The sequence below is a fragment of the Perca fluviatilis genome, chromosome 4, assembly GCF_010015445.1.
Source record: "Perca fluviatilis chromosome 4, GENO_Pfluv_1.0, whole genome shotgun sequence".
Lineage (NCBI taxonomy): Eukaryota > Metazoa > Chordata > Actinopteri > Perciformes > Percidae > Perca > Perca fluviatilis.
The window spans coordinates 6,034,117-6,055,818 of record NC_053115.1 but is presented as its reverse complement, the minus strand read 5'-3'; the positions used below and the strand labels follow the sequence as shown (position 1 = coordinate 6,055,818).

The 21,702-nt window shown below is 43.3% G+C and overlaps 1 protein-coding gene across 1 annotated transcript; it reads right to left on the bottom strand.

The window, feature by feature from the left end:
- Window positions 1-602: 602 nt before the first annotated feature.
- Window positions 603-20,747, bottom strand: rybpb (RING1 and YY1 binding protein b). The gene is given in 6 exon segments (XM_039797791.1): window positions 603-2,479; window positions 2,814-2,872; window positions 2,875-2,929; window positions 3,023-3,307; window positions 19,861-19,986; window positions 20,576-20,747. Coding segments are annotated over 6 exon segments (801 nt in total). The 5' UTR covers window positions 20,602-20,747; the 3' UTR covers window positions 603-2,229.
- Between the last annotated feature and the right edge of the window lie 955 nt (window positions 20,748-21,702).

Sequence of the window (21,702 nt, the reverse complement as noted above, 5' to 3'; positions counted from 1 at the left end):
CGGTCCCATTTTTTAGTTCTATTCACATTGCTATTCCTCCCTTTGAACACTGATTCCATATCTGTATGCAATAAAGTACATAATTACATATTAACCACAGCTTAAGAGCAGAAAAATCTCATAAACGGATATCCCTTGGACTTCACACATTGCTTACGGCACATGATTATCATCCCTACGTGTGAATCTGCAAAGCTTTAACTCAACACGGATCAAATCCTGACCCTCCGATCCTAGTAGGACAGATTTAGTTTTTTGGGACTTGTTAACCTCACCTAACCTGGTTTTAGTTGCTCTGGAAGCAGCTCACTTGGTGAGTTGGGGCCTTTGTTAGAGGAGCTACATGTACTGTGGTAGTCCAGCAGAGTGAAGAAGGGGGGGGGGGGGCTTACTAAGGCCAAAGGCTTCGACCCAGCAGACCTAGAGCTCTTTTCAGCAACCACCCACACCCAGCCCGCTTCTCATCGCCTGCACAACGAGGCAAGATCCACCAGTGGGTGTAGAGCCGGTAGCGTTCTTCGACTCGGCTCACAGCATTGACAGTTCTCTGCCCCAATTTAGCCGTGCACAGAGACAAGTGGACAATAAGAACACCATTTACATGGATTATATTAGTCTTTATTTAAACTGTTATTCATCTCACACATTAGATAATTGCATTTCAAATTGTTATGTATCTGTCTATGTATCATGTCATTATGAAATTCCTTTGGTCCTTCAATAAATAAAACTAAGATATCATATACACATTTATTCTTTTTACAATTTCATACAGTTAAAGAAAATTATGTTGGTCTAGTATCAGCTAAGGTGAAAGTGAATTAAAACCATTAAATAAGCCTTGCTGTTCTAAAAATTGAAAGAGCAATTGTGTTATATTAACTACTGCAATATTATTTTGCCTTCAATGACAGGAGTCTTAAATTCATTTAAAAAAAACTAAGCTTTAACTGAATTGTCAATCTTTGTGAATTCCTCATGTCTTTGCACTTGTTTTCTGGGATATCAGGCTGAGAGAAAGAAGATTCAATGTTGTCTTCAGAACCACAACGAAAGAAAAAGGAAATCGATTTACAACAGCTTGACACAACAGGTCTATTTTACAGTTCGATATGGTTTTACCAAGTGGAACTGCATGTAACCATCCTTCAGTCACCACAGAACAAACTCTGGCTGAGGAGCTGAGAGAACAGCTCTAGCTTCAGCCAGAAAACTCAATATCCAAGTACGGAATGCAGAAAATATCAACAGCTTTTAGTGTTTTACACAACAGCCTACACTGTACAGTTAAGGACATAAGATACTGTATAAGAGATCTGCTATAGCATACTAAATCATAGACAGTCTAGTTGAAAAAGTCAGGTGTCTGAACCTCAGGTGACCCTTCTTCTGATGCACATTGACCTGTACAGAACAAGATGGACCTGATGGAGGTCCTGACAGTGTTCAGAGTAAGACAGTGTTATTGTGAATGAGAATTTGATTTATCAGCAATCTGTCACATTGAATGAATGGGAAATCCCAGATCTGCAAAACCGCTTCACAGTGTATCTAGCACCAGTGTGTGTGTGTGTGTGTGTGTGTGTGTGTGTGTGTGTGTGTGTGTGTGTGCGCGCGTCTCGAGTCTTGTCCTATCATCTTTAAACTGTAATAAAAACACTGAAGGAATGATTGATCGGCAGGGCTACACAGCAAAAGCTTCAACATAAAAAGTAGAATATCAAAGTATACAGGTGCAACAGGTAATAAATAAGGGTAATAATAGTTTAAAGTTATTGAAATGATGGTTATTGTGCCCAGCGGAAAATTCTTCTTTACAAAAAACAAAACAAATGTCGACTTGGCCTCACATCCACATACAAATATAAAACAATACATACAAGTGTCTGGATGCTACCGCAGGGGGAGGTTGTGGGGGTTATTCCTTGCAGCCCAGCTCTCCTCGCCTGTGCCACGGGTGCAACCACGAGGGGAGTTCCCCCCCCCCCAGAAGGGCTTTTGTTTTCTGGCAGGCGCACCACATTGTTCCTCTCAGGCATCCAGCTCCTCTCAGCATTCAGGGGTGGTCGTGGAATGGAGGAAGGGCGGCGATGGGAAAGGTGAAATCTCTCCCCCTATGGGATCCATAGTGTCCAGAAACGTGGGGGGGTGGGGGGGGTGGAGAAAAAAAAGGAGGGGGGAGGAGGGGAAGATGAAGCGGGGTGAGGACAGGAGGAAAGGGACAGGACCTCAGAACGACTCGTCGTGCCCCACTGAGAGATCCCCTTTAGGTGTGGAGGCCCGCGACGAGCCCTTGTCCATGCTCTCGGAGCCGGAGCTCTGGTGCTGTTGTTCGGAGCCCGCGCTGGACGTGATGGTGGACGAGGACGTGGAGGAGGAGCGGGTCTTCTCCTTAAAGTCTGTTATGATCACGGTCACGTTCCCTACAGTGATGGCCAACTGCTGGGCGGTGCTCCGGTCAATGTTCTTCAGTTTGGGCCTTATGGGGGCACAGACAGAAAGAAACTAGACGTAAATAACCAGAAGTGGCAACCACAATATGCGTGTCTCAGCAACAACAAGGGGGAGGCTGCCAGCACTGTGGGGGCGGTTACACTAAATTGCTCAATTCATCGGGTGACACATGAACAGTCAGAACAAGTGTATATAAAGTGAGAGTGGGTGTTTAGTGTAAAAGATCATTTGTGAATCATTTGAGGTTTCCCACTAGCCTTGTGCTGCATGACTTTCTCTAAAAAGAAGTGCTGTGTAGTCGTAGATGTGAAACCATGTGTTCTGCCAAGAGACGCAGAGGATGAGAGAGTGCTACTCACCTGGAAATGTGAGAGTTCTTGTTGGTCTTGGTTGCCGATTTGCCAGACTGTATGTGTTTGTGTCACTGGGTGGGCTCTGATGGGTGTCTGATTTGGGTCTAGAGGAAAACAGATGTACACCACCAGTGAGGACAATGCCAGCACAACAAATCATCCGCCAAGTCACACATGCCGTTCGATGCGTCACACTGACCTGGGGGGGGGGGGGGGGGGGGGTCTGTGCTGCGGGGGGGACGTTTCCGTCGGGTTTGTCTTTGACTGGCTGCTGTTCATTGTCGCTCTTTTCCTTCTCAGGAGGTTCTCCCTCTGGGCTCGCTATCTCCGGACGCTCAACCTCTGGGCGTCCCTCGCCGTTGGCGCGCTCTCCTTCGCCGTCCGGGCGCTCCTTGTCTGTGCGCTCGCTCCTCTCCCTTCGCTCCTTCTTAGGCGGGGGAGGCATCGGGTACTGCTGAGCCACCTGCTGGGCAACCAGCTGGGAGTTGATCCTGGGTTTCCTGTGGAGGAGATCCAAGGCACAAAGATGGATTAGCCTCGTAGTGGAGCTGCGAGTTGACTCTGGCGACGCACCAACACAGTCGCACTCTGGCTGACAAAGAGAGCCGACTGAACCTACAGGCCGGCGAGGGAAAGGGGTTGCTGCAGCGGTAGGTTCACGCAGCTGCTTCCTGGTGGAGCAGCTTTGTTTTGAGGGATAATCTCATTAGTTTACGGCTGTAATAAAACGAATGCACAGGATCACAAGGTGGGACATTTGCAGCACGTCACTTAAGTCCTCTAATCTGATTACTGCGGGGTTGGCCCCATTTGTCACAGACTGAGATTCAGTTGGACATGGTGTAGCTGCTCCGCTCGCTGAGCTCACCAGCAACCACAGAGTTGCTCTGTCACCTTTTGGACTCATTTTCAAACACATACATAAACACAAGCCTTAACAATCTCTTCTTGTTTTAATCGTTCTCATTTAGCAAAAACAATAAAAGCCAGGAAGATAAATGTCACATGCAACTTTTAAAGTATCCCAATGAGTTCCTAAAAGAGGCGGTTCACATAAAACCATCCTATTCTGAAAACATCTTTTCCACTGTGGTGCATCACCACTGAACTGTTACAAACATGCATGCAGCAAGAGCAGCGTCTTGCCCCATCAGCTGTGCAGATGAACAGGGCCTGAAATTGTGAGGCAAACTGCTAACCCACAGTCAGACTGCCTGAGCCGACACAGACACACCTGCAGCATAATGGACACCAGCTGGCTACATCTGGGGGGGGGAAGGAGGGAGAAGAGGACCTGAGGGGATAGGGAAGGATGACTGCAGCCTTCCAGAGCCTTCGACTCAGCCGAGACCAAACTGCAGCCAGCAACATGGATAATCACAGGCCAGCACTGGGCAAGCAAAGTGAGGAGTAAACCACAAGTACGCTCACACAGGCAAACACACACACAAAGCTTAGCGTGCAAACAAACAGCCTGGCACAGCCCGATGGCTGCTTAGGAGGCCTTTCAACAGGAACACAGCATCAAGTTATACTAGCTCGCTGTGTATACCCAACCCTTCCAAACACAATTCTAGTCTTGGCAGGAAGAGTTTTTGTATCCCAGCAGGGGAGAGGAGGTCCCTTAAACCTTCGGACTGCTTTAGAAGATCTGTGGTCAAGTAGGGGAATCTTGGAAGTTGTAGAAACTGTCAGTCTAAGCATCAGGCCGGATAAACAAGTGTTACTGCTGGAAAATGAAGCTCTCACAGTGTAAACACGTTTTCAGCTTTGATTTAGGAAAGGTCTAAGGGCAAATGCATGTGGCAAAAACAGAAGAAGTTCAATAGTGCAGTGTTCCCGTAAATTGATTTATTTGTGGCGGCTGCCATATTATCAAAGTGGACCTCCACATATTGTTTTTTTTAAATATATAAAAATTTGTAAAATCTTATTTCATTGTATAGCTACGAACAGTACATTGATTCCCTCCTTGTCCCTTTGTCTCTCACTTTGTTTGTGGACCCGTCTGTGAATAGCCCCCGCGGCAGCCTCCTCTTTGTGCACGACTGCTTGACCCCAGTAAGCCGCTGGCTTTAGCGTATATCAACAAGCTCACCTGGACCTCCCAAACTGCAACTAAGTCTGTTTATCTGCTATCGTTTTTCACATAGAGCCTCACAGTAGCGCTTGTTACAGCGGACCTCTAAAAACGTCAGCTAAGTTAACTTTAACCAGCCCAGTTTTATTTCAAAACTGGCCATGGCAGAGAGAAACAGACTTGACTCAACCTACTTACTGTTTGGGATTTCTAGATGAGCTCACAGAAGACATTACTGCAGCGGCGTGGTGAAGTCAGGCTTCGGAGCAGCCGGACGTGGGTCCAAAAGACTGACGTATCCTCTAGATTACATGTAAATCACGCTCGCCTTGCGCCCTCCCCTCAAAAGTGACAGAAATTTTATTTAAAACTGTAAAAAAAGAGTGTCATAAAGAAAAACAATCAGAACACCCCCCAATGCTCAACATATTAAACCACCACAAATTGACTCTAATTCTGTGGTAACCACGGTAGTGTGTCAGACTGAGGACGCTGATTTCAGTGGCTTGCTGTGGAGGGTGGTTTTTAGACAGCTGTTTAAGTGGTTAGCCTCCGTTTCAATTTGGCAACATTATTATTATTTATTTATATATATATATATATATATATATATATATACACATTTTGCCAGTCCAGTTACACTTTTTTTCTGCACTTCCGTGTCACAGTTGACACTGTACTCAGTCCCTCTGTGTCTTAGTAGCCAAGAACTTACAAACTAACAAATCGTATGCAACTTTTTTTTCTCTACAGCTCCATCAAGCTCATTTAGTGTCCGCCTCTTGCGATCTATTATAGAGGGGGGCATTTCCTTGAGGAGGGGGTGGGGGCCTGCAGCCGATCAGAAGGCAATCAATCGGGGCATAATAGAGCATCATGTCATTATGTTTGCACTACACTCCATCAATACAGCACGTGATGGATGCTGAGGAGCCATGGGCCGTTGATGCAGTATCCATTAGCTGCCTTGGTTCTCTGAAGCCTGTAGGTGAGAATTAAAAGGGTAACACAGGAGTGCATTTTTCCCCCATCCCATTCTAGCTTCATAACTGCCAACCCTGTCCTGTTCCCATCAAATTGATCCCAATTCCATTTCAATCTAGATTAGTTACTTCCAAGATTTTACCTGCCAATTTAACTCTGGCCACCCCAGTGGTTGTAAATTCTGCCAAAAACACATTTATTTATTTATTTTAACGCCAAATCTATTGTGCCTTCAATCAACAACTGCTTTGATGCGTTTATACCATATATGTGCACGGTATGCGCTAAGGCTGCACAATTAATCGCAATTTTATCGAAATCGCAATATGGACTAGTGCAATATCCAAATCGCAAGGGGGGCGCAATATTTGTTTAAAGGCAAAATATGTGCCAAACCATTCTAAAATAAAGTATTGTGGTGCTGCACAGACATCCTGGCCTACAAATCGTATCCTACAGACTGCAGGAAAAAAATCTTTGTTTGGTACAGATCCTCGCAAAAAAATGAGAATAATGATACAAAAATGATCATTCCCTCCAATATTGTGAATCATATCGCAATCGCAATATCAGTCGAAAATAATCGCAATTAGATATTTTCCTAATATCGTGCTGCCCTAGTATGCGCGGCACTCAAGTGTGGAGACAATGGGTGACTGTGTAATGTCAATATTAAAACCACAATTATTGACTCTAAAAAAAACTCTCAAATCAACAGTGAAAACACCCTGAACTGAGACATTTCCCATAATACTTTTCCCGTTTGAACTTTTCTTTTTCATTCAGAACACAAAAAAAAAAAAAAAAGACTTTACTTGCAAAACGTATTGCGCAAAATAATCGTTTTTGTGATCTTTAGGAGCCAAAATCATCCAAAATTTGATTAATTGCACAGCCCAAACTAGTAGTATCGAAAACTTTCAAATGATAACCAGTCCTAGAAATAAACACAGTTGTTTGTCACTGATGACTTAAATAATATAATAACTTGAAAAATGGCAAAGAGAACGGCATTCTTTAATAAAAGGCCTAGGACAGAGGAGGAAAGAGAGAGGTGACAGACTATAATATGCTATTTTAGGACAGTAACTCAGTATGGGAAAGCTTATGGTGGCGCCTGCAACTCAGCTAGTCAAGTCGCAGAGGCTGGTTTTAGAACGCAAGGGACAGGTCATCTGTTTCAACAGCCAATAGCGAAGTCATCTTGTAAAGTCAGCTACAAACAAAATGATCCATAATCCTTTTTATTCCGATTCATCACTGGAAATGCAAGACGCAACAAATGATATATCCAGCTACAAAAAGCCTGGAAGTTGTAAGTTAGAACGGAAGTACAAAGAGTCGTTAGGAACAGCCTAATAAGTGAAAATGAACTTAATTCTGTTTTTGTTCTTTTTCATATTTAACAGGAAGCACAGAGCAAGTGGCTTTGACCCAGCATGGCCCTCATGAACACGCCTGATTGGATTTGGTGAGAAAACACAATCCCTCACATCATGTTGTATTGTAAAGCAACCACTCTAAAAAAGGTATGCACACAAACTGTGTATGCCATGCACATTTTCCAGCCTTCGCTACCTTTGTTTAAAAAATAAATAAATAAATAGATAGAGGGAAAACTCTGACCTACCAATGTGATTATCAGAGCTCCAATTCATAGTACTAAATAAGTAACTACGCTCAGCAATGTTTTAGATGCTTATGTGATTAAGTTGGGCAGTGATCATGTTGAGTTTACAGCTCACCTCCTCACCTGTGCTGACACAAATTTGCAATTATAAAATCCTGTCAACTTCTGAGCCTTGGTTTTCCTTGTCCCATTCCTATTCCTTTTTCAATGACACAATGCACCCTACCCCATGGGAATCTTGTGGGTCATTCAAGTACCTTCCGATTCCTGATACGATGTCAACTTCTGGTGGGAAATCATCAACACTAGTACAGTGCCCGTTCAAAATGTGCCTTGTTTGGAACGGGCCGATTGCTTGGCCTGTGGCATTGCTTCTTGCAGGGATTCTCCAGAACCAAATTGTATCCCAAAATTACTTACAGAAGGACCCCAAAGCACAAAATATGCAACCAGCCTGCTACTGACTTACAGTGTACTTCTACTTCACAGGAAGGAATTGTAGCCTACTGCTACATTTACCTGACAGAGAGCATTGCAGATTCAGAATTTAATCGCAAAATATCAATTAAAATCTGGAGGAATCAGACATTGCCTCATGGATGAGAGCCAATCAGCAAGAAGCCGCGTTCCTCAACCACCAGAACTGGACCGAGTACAGAGACGGATTCACAGTACACAGGGTGAGTCTAGGGAAGACAGAGAAAGGCTGCTATCTCTGCCCGGTCACCTCTGAGATAGGTCTGGCAATGCGAGACCTATCTGCACAGCGGATTTTTCCTCAACCTTTTTCAACGTAACAGTTGCGATGTTCCTGTAAGCTATCTGCTCGTGCTCCAGGAAAGTCAAGAAAAGTTTGGTTGGTATATCCAGCAATCACATAACGTCGGAGCAGCAAAAAGTGAACTGCGGTCAGAGCATGTCAACAGACTGCTGCGTCTGCGTGCGACGTCTTTTGCGCTGCAGGTTGGGTTTTTTTGGTGTAAATTTTTTCCACAACCTTGTTTGGCCATTTGGTTTTATTCAATTTTTTTAATATCCAAAATCCAATGCTGTGAAAACAGCTCAAAATTCCAAACCCCAAGTTCATTGGGTACCCAGGAAACCAAGTGTGAAGTAGATTGAACGGTTCATGAGATATATCAGACAGACAGACAGACAGACACGCTTCCCAATTTATTAGATAGATGCCAATGAGCAGCTTGAGCTACATGACAAAAATGCCGCGAGCAAAGCTACAATGTAGAAATGCTCTCACAGACATATATGCCTTATGAAGAAATATTTGTCCCTGACCCAGAGTCATGAGTAAACAGATTGTGAATGCAGACAGCATCCAACAGGTCTATAAATCATTTTGTTTGGCAGTGAGAGCTGTTAGCCAAGGAGGTGGTGATTGATTGACTGATAAGCTCCACGCCTCTTTTGCCTGTTGCGGAATTAAATCCCCGTTCAGAGCCTGAGATTTGTGTCAGCAGCAGCAGTGGTGGCAGAAGCAGCCCCGGTAGTTAAGCAGTGATTCAGTGCCAGCTGTAAGTCAGCCATGAATTGCTGCTGGCATGATAGAGCCACAGCGCTCTTTGCCCTATTATTTATTTACTGACCACACATCATGGCTTTGCACAGCAATGCTCTGTGGCTGCATGACACCATGTGTACGTGTGTTACTTGTATTTATTAAATAGCCTAGTGGTGGCCCTGAACAGCTGGAAAAAGTCTCCCTCTGCTTAAAATTATACTTCAGTGAGGTTTATAGTTTGTCGTGAGTGAGTCCCCGGGACCCAAATATGGTCATTTGAGTGGGGTCCCCAATAAAAATGTGTGTTTTTTGACAAATTGTAATGTTAAACTTGTGTTTGATGTTATATGGTTATAATTATGGCTGTATTCATGCATGTTGAAAATGTATCTGAAAATTAAAACCAGAAATCTGTCATTTCTCGTGTTGAGTACAGAAAGCTTCAAAATCATCTACCAGTATCAAGTAAATCAAATGTCATATAAATGACAAAAAATAAAATGAGGGGGCACCTGGGTAGCTCACATGGTTAAGCATGCGCCCCATATACATAGGCTCAATCCTTGTCGCAGCAGCCGTGGGTTCGAGTCCAACCTATGGCCCTTTGCTGCATGTCATTTCCCATTTCCTATCTAAAGCTGTCGTCTAATAAAGGCCTAAAAAAAAATGCTTTAAAAATAAATTTAAAAAATTAGTTTAGTGTTTAAAGTGTAATGTTTATTGTCATACTCATCGTACGCAGTTGCTTCCCCTTCTGGTCTCTCACACATCCAGAATCTAAAAAGAACTTTAAAAGTATGATTCAATCCGTACAACTTTAAATAAGCTTCGGTATAAATTTAATAGTTCAACATTTGGAGAAATTGCTTATTCTCTTTCTTTCTGAGAAAAGCAAAACGAAGCGGCTTGTCACTTGAATGAGAATAGCTGGTCCACGTTAAAGTTTAGTCCACCTTAAAGTTAGTGAGCCTGGGCCGAGGTTGTGCTAACTTTGGGGCTAAACCCCTTCACTTTAATAAGCAGGTGGCGAGCAAGACACGGGAAACTGGCTTTGGTCTTGAGGAGTTATAGCATTTATTCACCCACAAATAGCCTAAACTGTACACATACTGCACTGCTACGTTCACAGCTACAGTATAATGTTATGTTTTTAAAGTGCTTTATAATTTTTTTTATCATCATCATCATCATCATCATCATCATCATCATCGTCATCATCATTATTATTATTATTATTATTATTATTATTATTATTAGTAATACTAGAAACCGCCCCTGATCTTGCTAGTTAATCGATCGTGGATGGCGTTGTTCTCTCGGATGGATGGAAATAAAGATAAAAAAGCTTAAATGGGTCGCCAAATATACTTTGGCGGCAGTTAATATACCTGGGCAGTCTTGTGTGAGGAGAGACGCAGCTTACCTAGTAACATCACATTTTCATATTTAAAATTAATTACAGTTCATATTTACATAAACTGTCCACATTGTTGAGCATAGAATGTACCAATTAAATTACAACATTGCTGAACATTACTCTGCAACTGAACCATCTTATTTTGCAAACATCCAAATAAAATATGACAGATCGGTTTTTCACAAGAGATACTGGAAATGATCCTGGGAGCAGGACCAGGAGTGAACGCCAGGGTCCAATTGCAGAGATAGCTTCAACCTCCCACTGCTGCCAATATATTCCTGGGGATTCAGTGTGAGTGAGAGTGTCAAGTGTGTAAAGCCTGCTGTCGAATCATTTCCCACTGTGAGGGCTTACAGCTTATTACCTCCCCCTTCGCACAACAATAGGCCATGATTGACAGCTCCTCCTATGCTTGGCCCTAAATTCCACCATCTGTGGGAGAGAGGAGTGGGGAGACTCCCACCACGGGATGCCCCGAAATAACTATCATCATGCTTAAAAGCTCCTAATTCAGTCAGACTGACACCCATAGTTAGACTGCTCCTCTCAGCCTGAACCATCCCAGAGACAGACACATACACACCTCTGCTCAGCTGGTGCTCTCGCTGGCCAGGAGCAGCCGATACTGCAAGCCAAGGGCAAAAACTGAAGCTGCCGTTTCGGAGGGAACTCTTTCTAGAGAAACCAAAAAAACAATGTGCCAGAGCACTTCATGGAGAGACCGAGTAATGAAGAGAGTGAGCAAGCGATGGAGAGTGTGATAGAGAGAGAGAGACGCGCAGGAAAGCCCTCATTAACACAGCTCTTTTATTTGAAGTGCTGTGTGGAGGACAAGCAATTATTTTCTGCCAGGCTGAGTGAATGCAGTGGCAGACAGCTGAGCGAAGAGGGGAGAGAGAGAGAGAGAGAGAGAGACAGCCAACAGACGACGGCATTCTTCGACCATGAACAGCCCACTAAAGAGCCCAGCAAATTAACATCACCCACTCTCTCATTCAGACTTTAGTAAATAACAGCAGCTACACAGTACCAACGTGGGCTCCTTGTCCTTGATGTACAAAGTTGTTCAAACATCGTCTATTCATATGCATTCAGCAGTGACCTGGTTTCCCCCCCACATAGGAATGAAGAGACCATCACAGCCTCAGCCTGGAGCAGATCTCTCAGATCCAGCACGCGACAATGCCACAGGGCTTTATTTTGATCAGAGCACCTCCCTATGACGTGCTGGCAACCATGATCATAATGTAGGAACCTGTGATGCTCTCCCCTTTCCTCTATCAGTATGGAGGGTGATGGAGCAGAGCACAGAGCTGTCTGTGCTGCTTCAAATTATATATATATATATATATATATATATATATATATATATATATATATATATATATATATATATATATATATATATATATATACATATATATATGCATATGCATACATATATATATATACACACATATATATATACACACATATATATATACACATATATAATACATACATACATACATACATACATACATACATACATACATACATACATACATACATATATATATATATATATATAGTGTGTACATACATACACACACTCTATTGTTGAATGTTGGACAATCTTTCCATAGAGACTTGAGGTATGTCTGAGAAGAGCACTGCATGGCTGCTGCCTGGCAACATTTTTCTTGAAACAAAAAGAAGCCGTATGCATGTGTTAGATGACTTGAGACAAGAGAAAGTCATTGTTTAAATAAAATTGCCAAAAATCCACTGCTTCTGGTTTCACAAATGTGAATATTTGCTGGCTTTCTTGGTCCCCTATAATAATAATAATAATAATAATAATAATAATAATAATAATAATAATAATAATAATAGGGTTTTGGACTGTTGAACGGACAAAAGCAATTTAAATATGTCCACTTGGAGTTGGCATTATCAATAATTATTGTCTCCATTAATTGATTAGCCATCGACAGAAAAACAATGTCAGAATATCGTGAAATATGTCAATCCCAACTTACTAGAGCCCAGTCTTCAAATGTTTTGTCCAACCAAGACATTCAATTCGCGGTTAAAAATAGAACAGCAAATCTTCCCACTTTTTGAAGTTGAAAGCAGCAAATATTAAAATCTTTCCTTGATAAATGACTTGTTATTGACAATTCATTTTATCCCAACAACTAATACATTCATTGTTTCAGCACTAACAGTATTATTTGTATTTTAGACCTGAATCTCGAGATGTCTAGGGAAATTAGCTTCAGATGACAGTCAAAAGATTGAGACATCAATCTTAAACAGAATGTTTTCATAAATGCATCCATCCTAGTCAGTGAACATATACAAACAAACCTATTCATTTATTTATTGGGATGTTAAAAGTGCTGCACTTGAAATACAGAACAAAACTCAGTCTGGCCTGGGATTGCCTTCACATGGCTCTAACAAGAGTTTGAGTGACATTAAGAGTCTGGGCTGCACGCGGCTTTCGCCTCCGACATGCCAAGCAAACATAGGAGGTGGCTGAGTCGGCAACAGTGATCCTAACTGGCTAGCTAATTGCTGCCACTCTGCACTGTGCAATTCCCGGGCCAGACTTCCATGGGAGATCGGTGCACATACGGAGGTTAGTGCTGATCAGTTTGAGTAACTTTAACCGCCCCAACCGGGATTGGTTAGGTTTTGGCATGAGGGGTGAGATTGGTTAGGGTAAGAATACTAGGGTAAGCCAATCAGAGGCAGAGTGAGGCAGAGTAAGGCAGAGTAGGGCGGGACATTCCTTCGGCATCCTAGGAAACACAAATTTGCGACCGGGACACAAGCATTATCAGAGGGTGACCGCTGTATGAGCACCACGGTCCCGCAGAAGCCCGGCCTAGGCAGCACGCAGTGCAGAGCGGGGCGGTCCAACAGTTTCAAAGGGAGGGACTCACATGCACGTGTAGCCGGAACGGCGACCAAAACAAATAACAGAGAAGCTTGGATGACAACACACACGGAGGAAGTGTGACTTTGTTGTCTGCTCAGAACGCTATTACTCCACTATGTCTTTACACAGGAATGCTTGTTTACTGGTATAATAATGTTCTGAATGTGGAGTACAGGACCTTTAAATTGAAAAATGACAAACAGCACCGGTCTGTGGGACTTGTGTTCCCTGTGAGGAAGTTCTTGATCAGTCTGAGCCTGAGGTGACTGGAGCAGTATTGTCACCTCCAGCCATCCATGGGTGAAGTAATCTGTGCGAGTCAGTGTGTTGTGGAGGTTGAATGAGGATAGCACCTGAAGAGCAGCCTGGGGCTATAGCGCTTCTCGATTCATTCCCACTGGCCACCAGAGGCATTAGGCATTCATCCCTTCCAGTCAGGACTTTCAGGGCTTAATGTTCCCGTCACTTCCCTCCCTCTAACCCATCCACCTTATGCCGTTTTTCCATTACATGGTACCTGCTCGACTCGACTTTTTTTGGTTTTCCAAAAAAAAGTCCCTGGTACCTGCCAACATGTACTTTTTTTAGAATCACCTCTGTCGAGGTTCCAAGCGAGCTGAGGCGATACCAAAAGGTGACGTGAAAACCTGCAGACTACCGATTGGTCGGAGAGAATCGTCACTAATCACTGCGTCATCATTGCTAGCGACAGACGGGGGTGTCCCGATCAAACACGCCGTTTTTAAATAGTTTAGCCAGCAGTGTTTTTTTTTTTGCTGCCTCCAGCTTCTCCTCGAACAGCAAACAAAAGCTCCAAAGTAATGACATTTAGTTGCCACGGTAATGACTACTGACAATACTGGACAGAAAGGAAAGAAATTCAAGGAAATCTATCAAAGATATCTCTCAACTTTCTTTGTAACAACTGTAAACCTTATGGACCCTGCTGGCTCCTGGCTGTCTGGTTTTCTGCTTCTCCTAACAGGCTAAAGCAGTCGAACCGTCTGAGTTTAGGTGCGTTTTGGGAGACAGACATAAGCAAGAAGAAAAGGAGGTCTATGGCAGAGGAATTAAAAGAGGAAATGTCTAAGTTTGTGTCCGCTTATGTGTAAAAGACAATTCATCTTCACACTCTCAACTCTTTTCTTTCCCTGACTGACCTTTCAGGGTACAAACTGCCTGGCATTAGGCAGATTGACAGCGAGTCATTGCAAAGGCACTAAGCACATGTGAGCTCCTTCTATCAGCAGCACTGTGTCACATTGCTCTGTATCACTCATTTGTTTTCCTCCTCTCTACTGCCTCTCCATCATTCTCTCGTTGTCGTCTTCCCTGCTTGTCCCCCCCCCCCAAATCCTGCTGGCTCTAAGTAGGTCGTCCTCACCTCTCTTCACTCTCTCTCTCTCCTGCTGTTTGCCTCTGGTGTGCGTGAGTTATCTGTCAAGTAGACCCGGTCACCCCATCTTGCTGCTGTCCTATCATCTTCTTGCCCATTTGCTATTGTATAAACAGAGTCTGGTTTGAATTTGCAGAAGTGCCTTAGGGGACACTGCACCTTCACAGCAGACTCTCGTGTTCTACACAAGGGAAACAACATCAAGCAAGCAAACACAACCATCGAGTGAGGACACCTGACACCAAGAGGTCGAATATAAAGTCACTATTGTAGCCACGATTTAAATCCACCAAACTTTTCAGCTATTTGGTCTGTACCTTCACCATAACGCTCAGACACACCACAGCTCAACAGGATCACATTCGTTAACTCCAACAATTACTTCACAACAAGAGAGAGTGGTCAATTCTGGTTCACTCTCAATGTGTAGCGAATGACATGTCAAATGGTGCTGTTCTTTCCCCATGCACGGACGGTGGTGCTGGTAGAAACAGAAGAGGCTGTCCAGTCTAGCTCTCTCCCTCCCTGGATAATGATGAGCTTTAGCCCCTGGAGACTCTTGGCTGAGTGAGCACAACCCCCTATGCAGCCATCCATACCCTCCTCCCTTCAACACACACACACACACACACACACACACACACACACACACACACACACACACACACACACACACACACACACACACACACACACACACACACACACACACACACACACACACACACACACACACACACACTTTCTGTCCCTTCATAGCGCCGTTTCTTTCTGTGTCCTCTCTTGTCCTCTTCTTCACTTTACTCCTAGGCTAGCTGCGACTCCACACTTAACTCCCTCTCTCCTTGTCCTCACATGCCTCTTTCTGTACTTTCCCGAGACTCCTTACTCCCTCACCGTCACACTCATTCGCCTCATCTTTTTGTGAGGGGAGGAGCCCCGATTCAACAGCTCTCTCAACATTTCTCTGTTTTGTCAGATTGCCAAATTGGCTACTGTATTTAATCACTCACACTGCCAAATCCCATGAAGTAATTAAGAACTTTTAAATCCGGCAATTAACATGTAAAGATTAGGGCAAACCGCTCGTGCTTAGGGTTTTAGTGCAGATGCTGATAATGCTGGATAAGAAAAAGCAGTTTCCTCTGAGAGGTGCTGCTGTGGGGGCAGGGGGGTGGGAAAGAAAGTGCAGATATGAATTGAGCGCCAGCATGTCCCTCTTATGTAATTCCATTATCCTAGACAATTTGTCTTAATGTGACAGTGGTAGAATCCACAGATTATAATGACTCTATTCCATCATGGTAAAAGACAGAATGGCACACACTGAGACACACAAACGCAGACACACACTGCAATCATTGTCCAATAATTGTGCAGTCTCAACACTTACACAAAAGGGAGGCATGCACTTTTACTTTTTTAGCCCCACTACTAACCCATGGCTTTAGGGTTGGGTATCCCTTCGATTCAATCCATTCTGATTCTGTTTATCAATCCGGGTTCTAACTTTCATAATCTGTGGATTTATGGGTTTCCCATATGGTCAGATTATAAAGCCACAGACTAAATGCAAAACACATGTACTTAAGTCATTAACATGTGTACATTTCTACAGTCATGGACAAGCAGTAACCGCTTATGGATTGACTTGTGTAAGCTTGCCGGAGTGATCAGAAAAAAAACTTTTACTGTCATTTAAGATTGACACCTTTACATTAATACATTTCACACTGGGTATTGAGCTCTCTGACTGCATTCACTGTATGTTAATAACATTACAGCACTGTATGAACAAGTATCAGGTTGCTTTGATTTCTGTTCAAACAATGTTTGTATAGGCCTAAGCATTTCCATTCACTTTTTTACAAGACCCTTTACTATTTGCCCTATATCTGACACCAATATGATCAAACCACTGTATATCACACTGCTTTACATAATATATCGGTTGCTATGGTTCAGGTTCTGTGTTCTTTCAGCGGTCTGAGCGTCAGATAAATTAAGGAACATTTAAGTTGGTTTATTTAATCTAGTCAGAACAATGAATTTTGCTAACCAGTGAAAGACACCCATTTGTTTTGTTTTATATAAAGCACAGATGGAAGCTACTTGAAATGGCTGACAACAGAGCAACAGCGCATAGATAACAGCACAGCAGTCAAAGAATGAGGTACCTCAAGACTTCCTGTGATCCCCAGCATCAATCAACTTTAGAGGGATCCTAATGGTTTCTCCCTGGGCGCCGAGGCTGACAGAGGTGCATACCAAACACCACCACAAAGCAAACTGATGCACAGCAACACGGTGTCACATTCATGCAGCAATCGGGTTCAGATGCCAGAAACATTTAAATATGATAGCATGCATCTCACAGGGGATGCTAATGCAACTGCTTCTCCAATTACCAAAGAAGCAGGCACTGATTGCCAAGGCTGAACACTTGGGCTACTTGGACTTGTAGATTAGCAGCGAGGTCAGGTGCAAAAAGCCGAGCGCTTTCTTGTTTAAAAGTCAGAGTGGCAGAGGCTAGATATAGCCTACTTGAGTATCATGTTACATCACTGAGTTGGACTGGGTCAACAGGTTCATTAGGCTGGGGAGAACGGGGCCTCTCCCTGCATGCTGATGCCACAGCCAGAGTTTTGCTCTCGTTAACACACATTCTTGCCTCCATTTGCACAAATCAGAGCTGCATGACTCACAGTTATCTAGCTTACCTACAGGGGACAGGTAAGGGGACAAAGTGCAATTCAAGCTCGTCGGAGTGTATGCCACTATCTGTCACTTAGTGTGGATAATGTTAATAGCGTATGCTCCATCAACACCAGTAGAAACAAGCGGTGTCTCAATGACTCAGTGCACACTGTGAAGGATGGATGTATCAAGCTCAAGGGGGTGGACATATTCACCTGATCTTGACATTTACGTAGGGCAGGCAGGTAGACCCTGTACGACTCAACCTGCAGCTATCAACCACATCACTGCACTAATGTCTGCTGAGTGCTACCTGTACCAACAGCTTTTAAGGAATGGATGGATGTCTGTGTAATACTTCAGCCTCACCCATCTTCTCCTTACTACGTTCAAATACAGTCAATACAGACTGACCTTTGTCCCAGCACACAGGGAAGCGAAGCTATATGTGGGGACTGTGGAAAGAGTGTGTGGAAAGAGGTAGCTTCCAGACATTCACACTACTAAAAACAAGCCATTTCAACCCATGCTTAAATACAATCATGTCACACTGACTGCACAAATCCATACTTATCCAAGTTCATCTATCTTGCAGTAAACACAAATTGATGATCCAAATTAAACTTCAACTTTAAGAAAAGCAGGGTTTTGGCTCCTACCAGCAGTGAGGAACTCTACAGTAATTAGTGAACAGGCGTGCACTTGTGCTTAAAGCACAAAGTAGAGCCCCAGAGACAAAAGCAGCAAGACAAACATCCACACATAGCCTTAAGTGTGAATCATTTAGCTAAGAGCATGTTGCTTTGTCCCATGCTTTGCTGAAATATATCAAACACTGAAGAAAAGAAAGCTAATTAGTACTCATTAGAATAAGAGGCAGCCCCACAACTATACAATTGCATTATCAAAGGTTAACTAGTCACATCAAACGGGAATGTGTAACAACCACTCCTCTGATGTCATGTGCTCCCATTTATCAAATAGAGGCAACTGGGCTGTTGCCAAAGCACAGCGGCAGGATGGCTACGACATGCTCGTCTCCGCTTCCTGCTTTCGCGCAGCAGGCTCAGCCCGCATCATCAGCTGTGATCTTAAGCTACACAGAGCTAGGAAAAGATCATAGGGGGAGGGGTGCCAGATAATTAAGATTGAGCTCAGTCTTTTGGATTTTCAGTAAACCAGCGTCAGTGTATTCTCCCTGTTTGTGGTGCACTAGGGGTGTCAGTCGAGCCACTCATTGGAAAACCACAGCTGGAAAGGTTAAAGTGCAGGGGACCTGTCAACAAACCCACAAATGACTCATCTCTCTCTCATCTCATCATGCAACTGATGACACATGTAAACAAACTCACACCGTGGCAAAGGCAACTTCTCATCAATAAAAAATCCAGAACAGGGGGAGGAGGCGTCACGCAGCACACATCCAACCGAAAGGGAATCCCGTCATGACATTTATAGACAGTTATACAGTGATTTCATCTCAGTTTCAGATAAAACGCAGTCTTCTGCTGACAAAATGTATTCTAAGGGAAGATCAGGGGAAATGTCTGGCACATACAAGCCTGTTGCTATAAATGCTGATATGATTAATCTGCTGACATTTTCTGAGAGCAGACATGAGTGAATTCACTTGTTTGTGGCAGATTGAGTTTTGAACATGATTAATCATTGACAAATGTGTGGACTGACGTTTTAAAAAGTAAAAATTAGATTTTTGTAAAATCGAAAAAAAAAAAAAAACACAACTGAACCTCCTCTTAACACTCACTGCCATACCAGGTTGGGCATGAAATGGCATTGGCTACAAGTGAAAAAAGTCTGAAGGGCAAAGAAATATATATAAAAAAAAAAAATGCACATCTGGGGTTTCTCTCTAATCCGGATTACAAAGAACACAATTTCTTAATTTAAGAAACATAATGATCTCCTTACTGTACATCCACCTCATGCACAATCAATCTGACTTGTCAGACCATTAAAGGAATCTCTGATTCCTACAGGTAGCGGAAACGCACACACATGAATTCCCCTTGTTTCACTCCATGAAAACACAGCCCTTTCGCACTGTAACGTTAGCTGTACAGCCATCATGAAGTATGGTCCCTCTTTTCTTCCCCACCCCATCTCCCCGGCTAGTGAAGCAGCCAGCCTACCTAGACGAATGCATAAAAGCAATGCAATGTTAGTCGCACAAAATGACAAACTACGGATATAATCCAAAACAACGGCAGGAGATGTTTTCCATCAACAAGTCCGCATTCGCTCAGAGACAAATAGGCTGTCGATCAAAGTTGTCATCCCCATAAATTGCGATGCAATGCTGCTGCAGCCAGCCCAAGCAGGCGAAAACGAGACGCTCAGACGAGAGAGAGTGAGAGAGAGAGAGAGAGCGCTACGTTACCTTGTGGATGTGCCCTTCCTCACATCGCAGATGCTGCACTTGAAAGCCTCGGCGGTGTTCCTGAAGGTGCAGACGCTACAGTCCCAGTAGCCGTCATCAGCAGTCTGTTTGGCTTGTCTTTTTGGCCTGACAAATGTTAAGGTCAAGTTAGTTTTTGAAATACCACTAACATATTACACGAATTAACAACAAAGGAGATTGTGACAAACATAACACGTCGTGTAATACGCAAGCTACTAACAGCAGCACAAATCATGGGGTTGTCATTAATTTTGGGTTCGAGTCCCGGCAAGTAGAGCTGGTTGGTTAATAAATCCTCACAGTGGCGAAGCTCCACACCGTCCGATTGTATCGCCAGCTAGGCTAGCAGGCAGGCAAGCATTGCTAAAATTTTCAGCATCGAAGCTTAGCATGTCGGCTAACAAAACCAATATCAAACAATGTCAATTTCGACATTGACCCTCCAAAAGGCTTCATTGAGACAGAAGAGCGTTTTAGGGAATGCCAGGCGTATCCTCTGAAAATTTTCCCTTTGTCTGTTAAGTGACTGGGTTGTAGGGAGCGAGAAGCCGCCATAGTGACTGCACTATTCTAGCTAGCTGTGGCATACCAACTGAAAAAGGCAGAAACGATCCCTGTGTGAGAGAAACGCATCCAAATATCGAGCCCGAAACGCTCAAAACGAGCGAAAATCGGCAGTGGCTGGTCGCATTACCTGGTAGGGCTCTTCTTGTCGCCCATGGTGAAGAATAGTCCTCGTAAAAAAGAAGAAAAAAGGGCCTCCTTTAATTGTCAGTGAGTGTAGTTGGTTCCAGATAGAGCCGCTGCTGAAGCTGTTGGCAGACAGGCTCCACTCAGCGCTGGCTCGAGGCACGGCACAGCGACTGACTGCACTACCCCACGTGACCGCCACCCAGCCAATCAGAGCGCGAGTCGGTTTAAAAGTCTGGATGAATGTTTAGTTGCTATTTAAATAACTACTAGAGAAATTTGACAGACCTCACCTCAACCCACACACATACATACAGAGTAGGCTACAGCTTTGAAATAGCGATATCGTTCATAATGCCTGTAATAAAACAAATGTATACATAACTTTTAAAACACATTCAAAGTGCTTCACAAGACAGATGAATTAAAAAAAAGGGTAAAATGAAACAATACACAAATAGCAAAATCAATTAAACGAAGCCAACGAAAAACGATAACCACAGGCAGCATTTATGCACATTTTAATAATAATAATACTATTATTAGTAATAATAGTGTTACAGATGTATCCGTGGTGGACCAAATGTTTCTGACTAAAAGTGAGGAGTTACATTTGTACACCAGTATCACAGGATGCATCACACTTTGCATGTTGAGCCTCTCCCCACATGCATTGGATAAAAGAAAGGAACAACCTCTGGACAGTTCTAAAGTCTGTTAAAGAGTTTAGACATGGCCAGACAGACACATTTGCAGTCAATTTCACACATATGGGCAATTTAGAGTTTCATGTTCAACAAAACTGCATGTTTTTGGACTGTGGGAGAAAGCCCTGTGAGCTTTGTATAAAGTTGTCAGAAGAAAAAGAAATGTCATTGCATTGAGGAGTAGGCATATCTGTACAGAATATATGTTGTCTTTCATTGTGAATAGTCATGTTTAGAAACATTACCCATTAGACCTCAAGCTTTCTTTCTCTAGAGCTTTAGAACATCAGGTTGAATGGGGAAAGTACAGCCTTATTGGACATATTGTTTACTGAAATAAACATTTCCACAGTCTCTTGATTGATCATACCCCTATAAGACACAGAAGACCTTCATTAATCTAGCATTTGCAAGAGAAACTTTT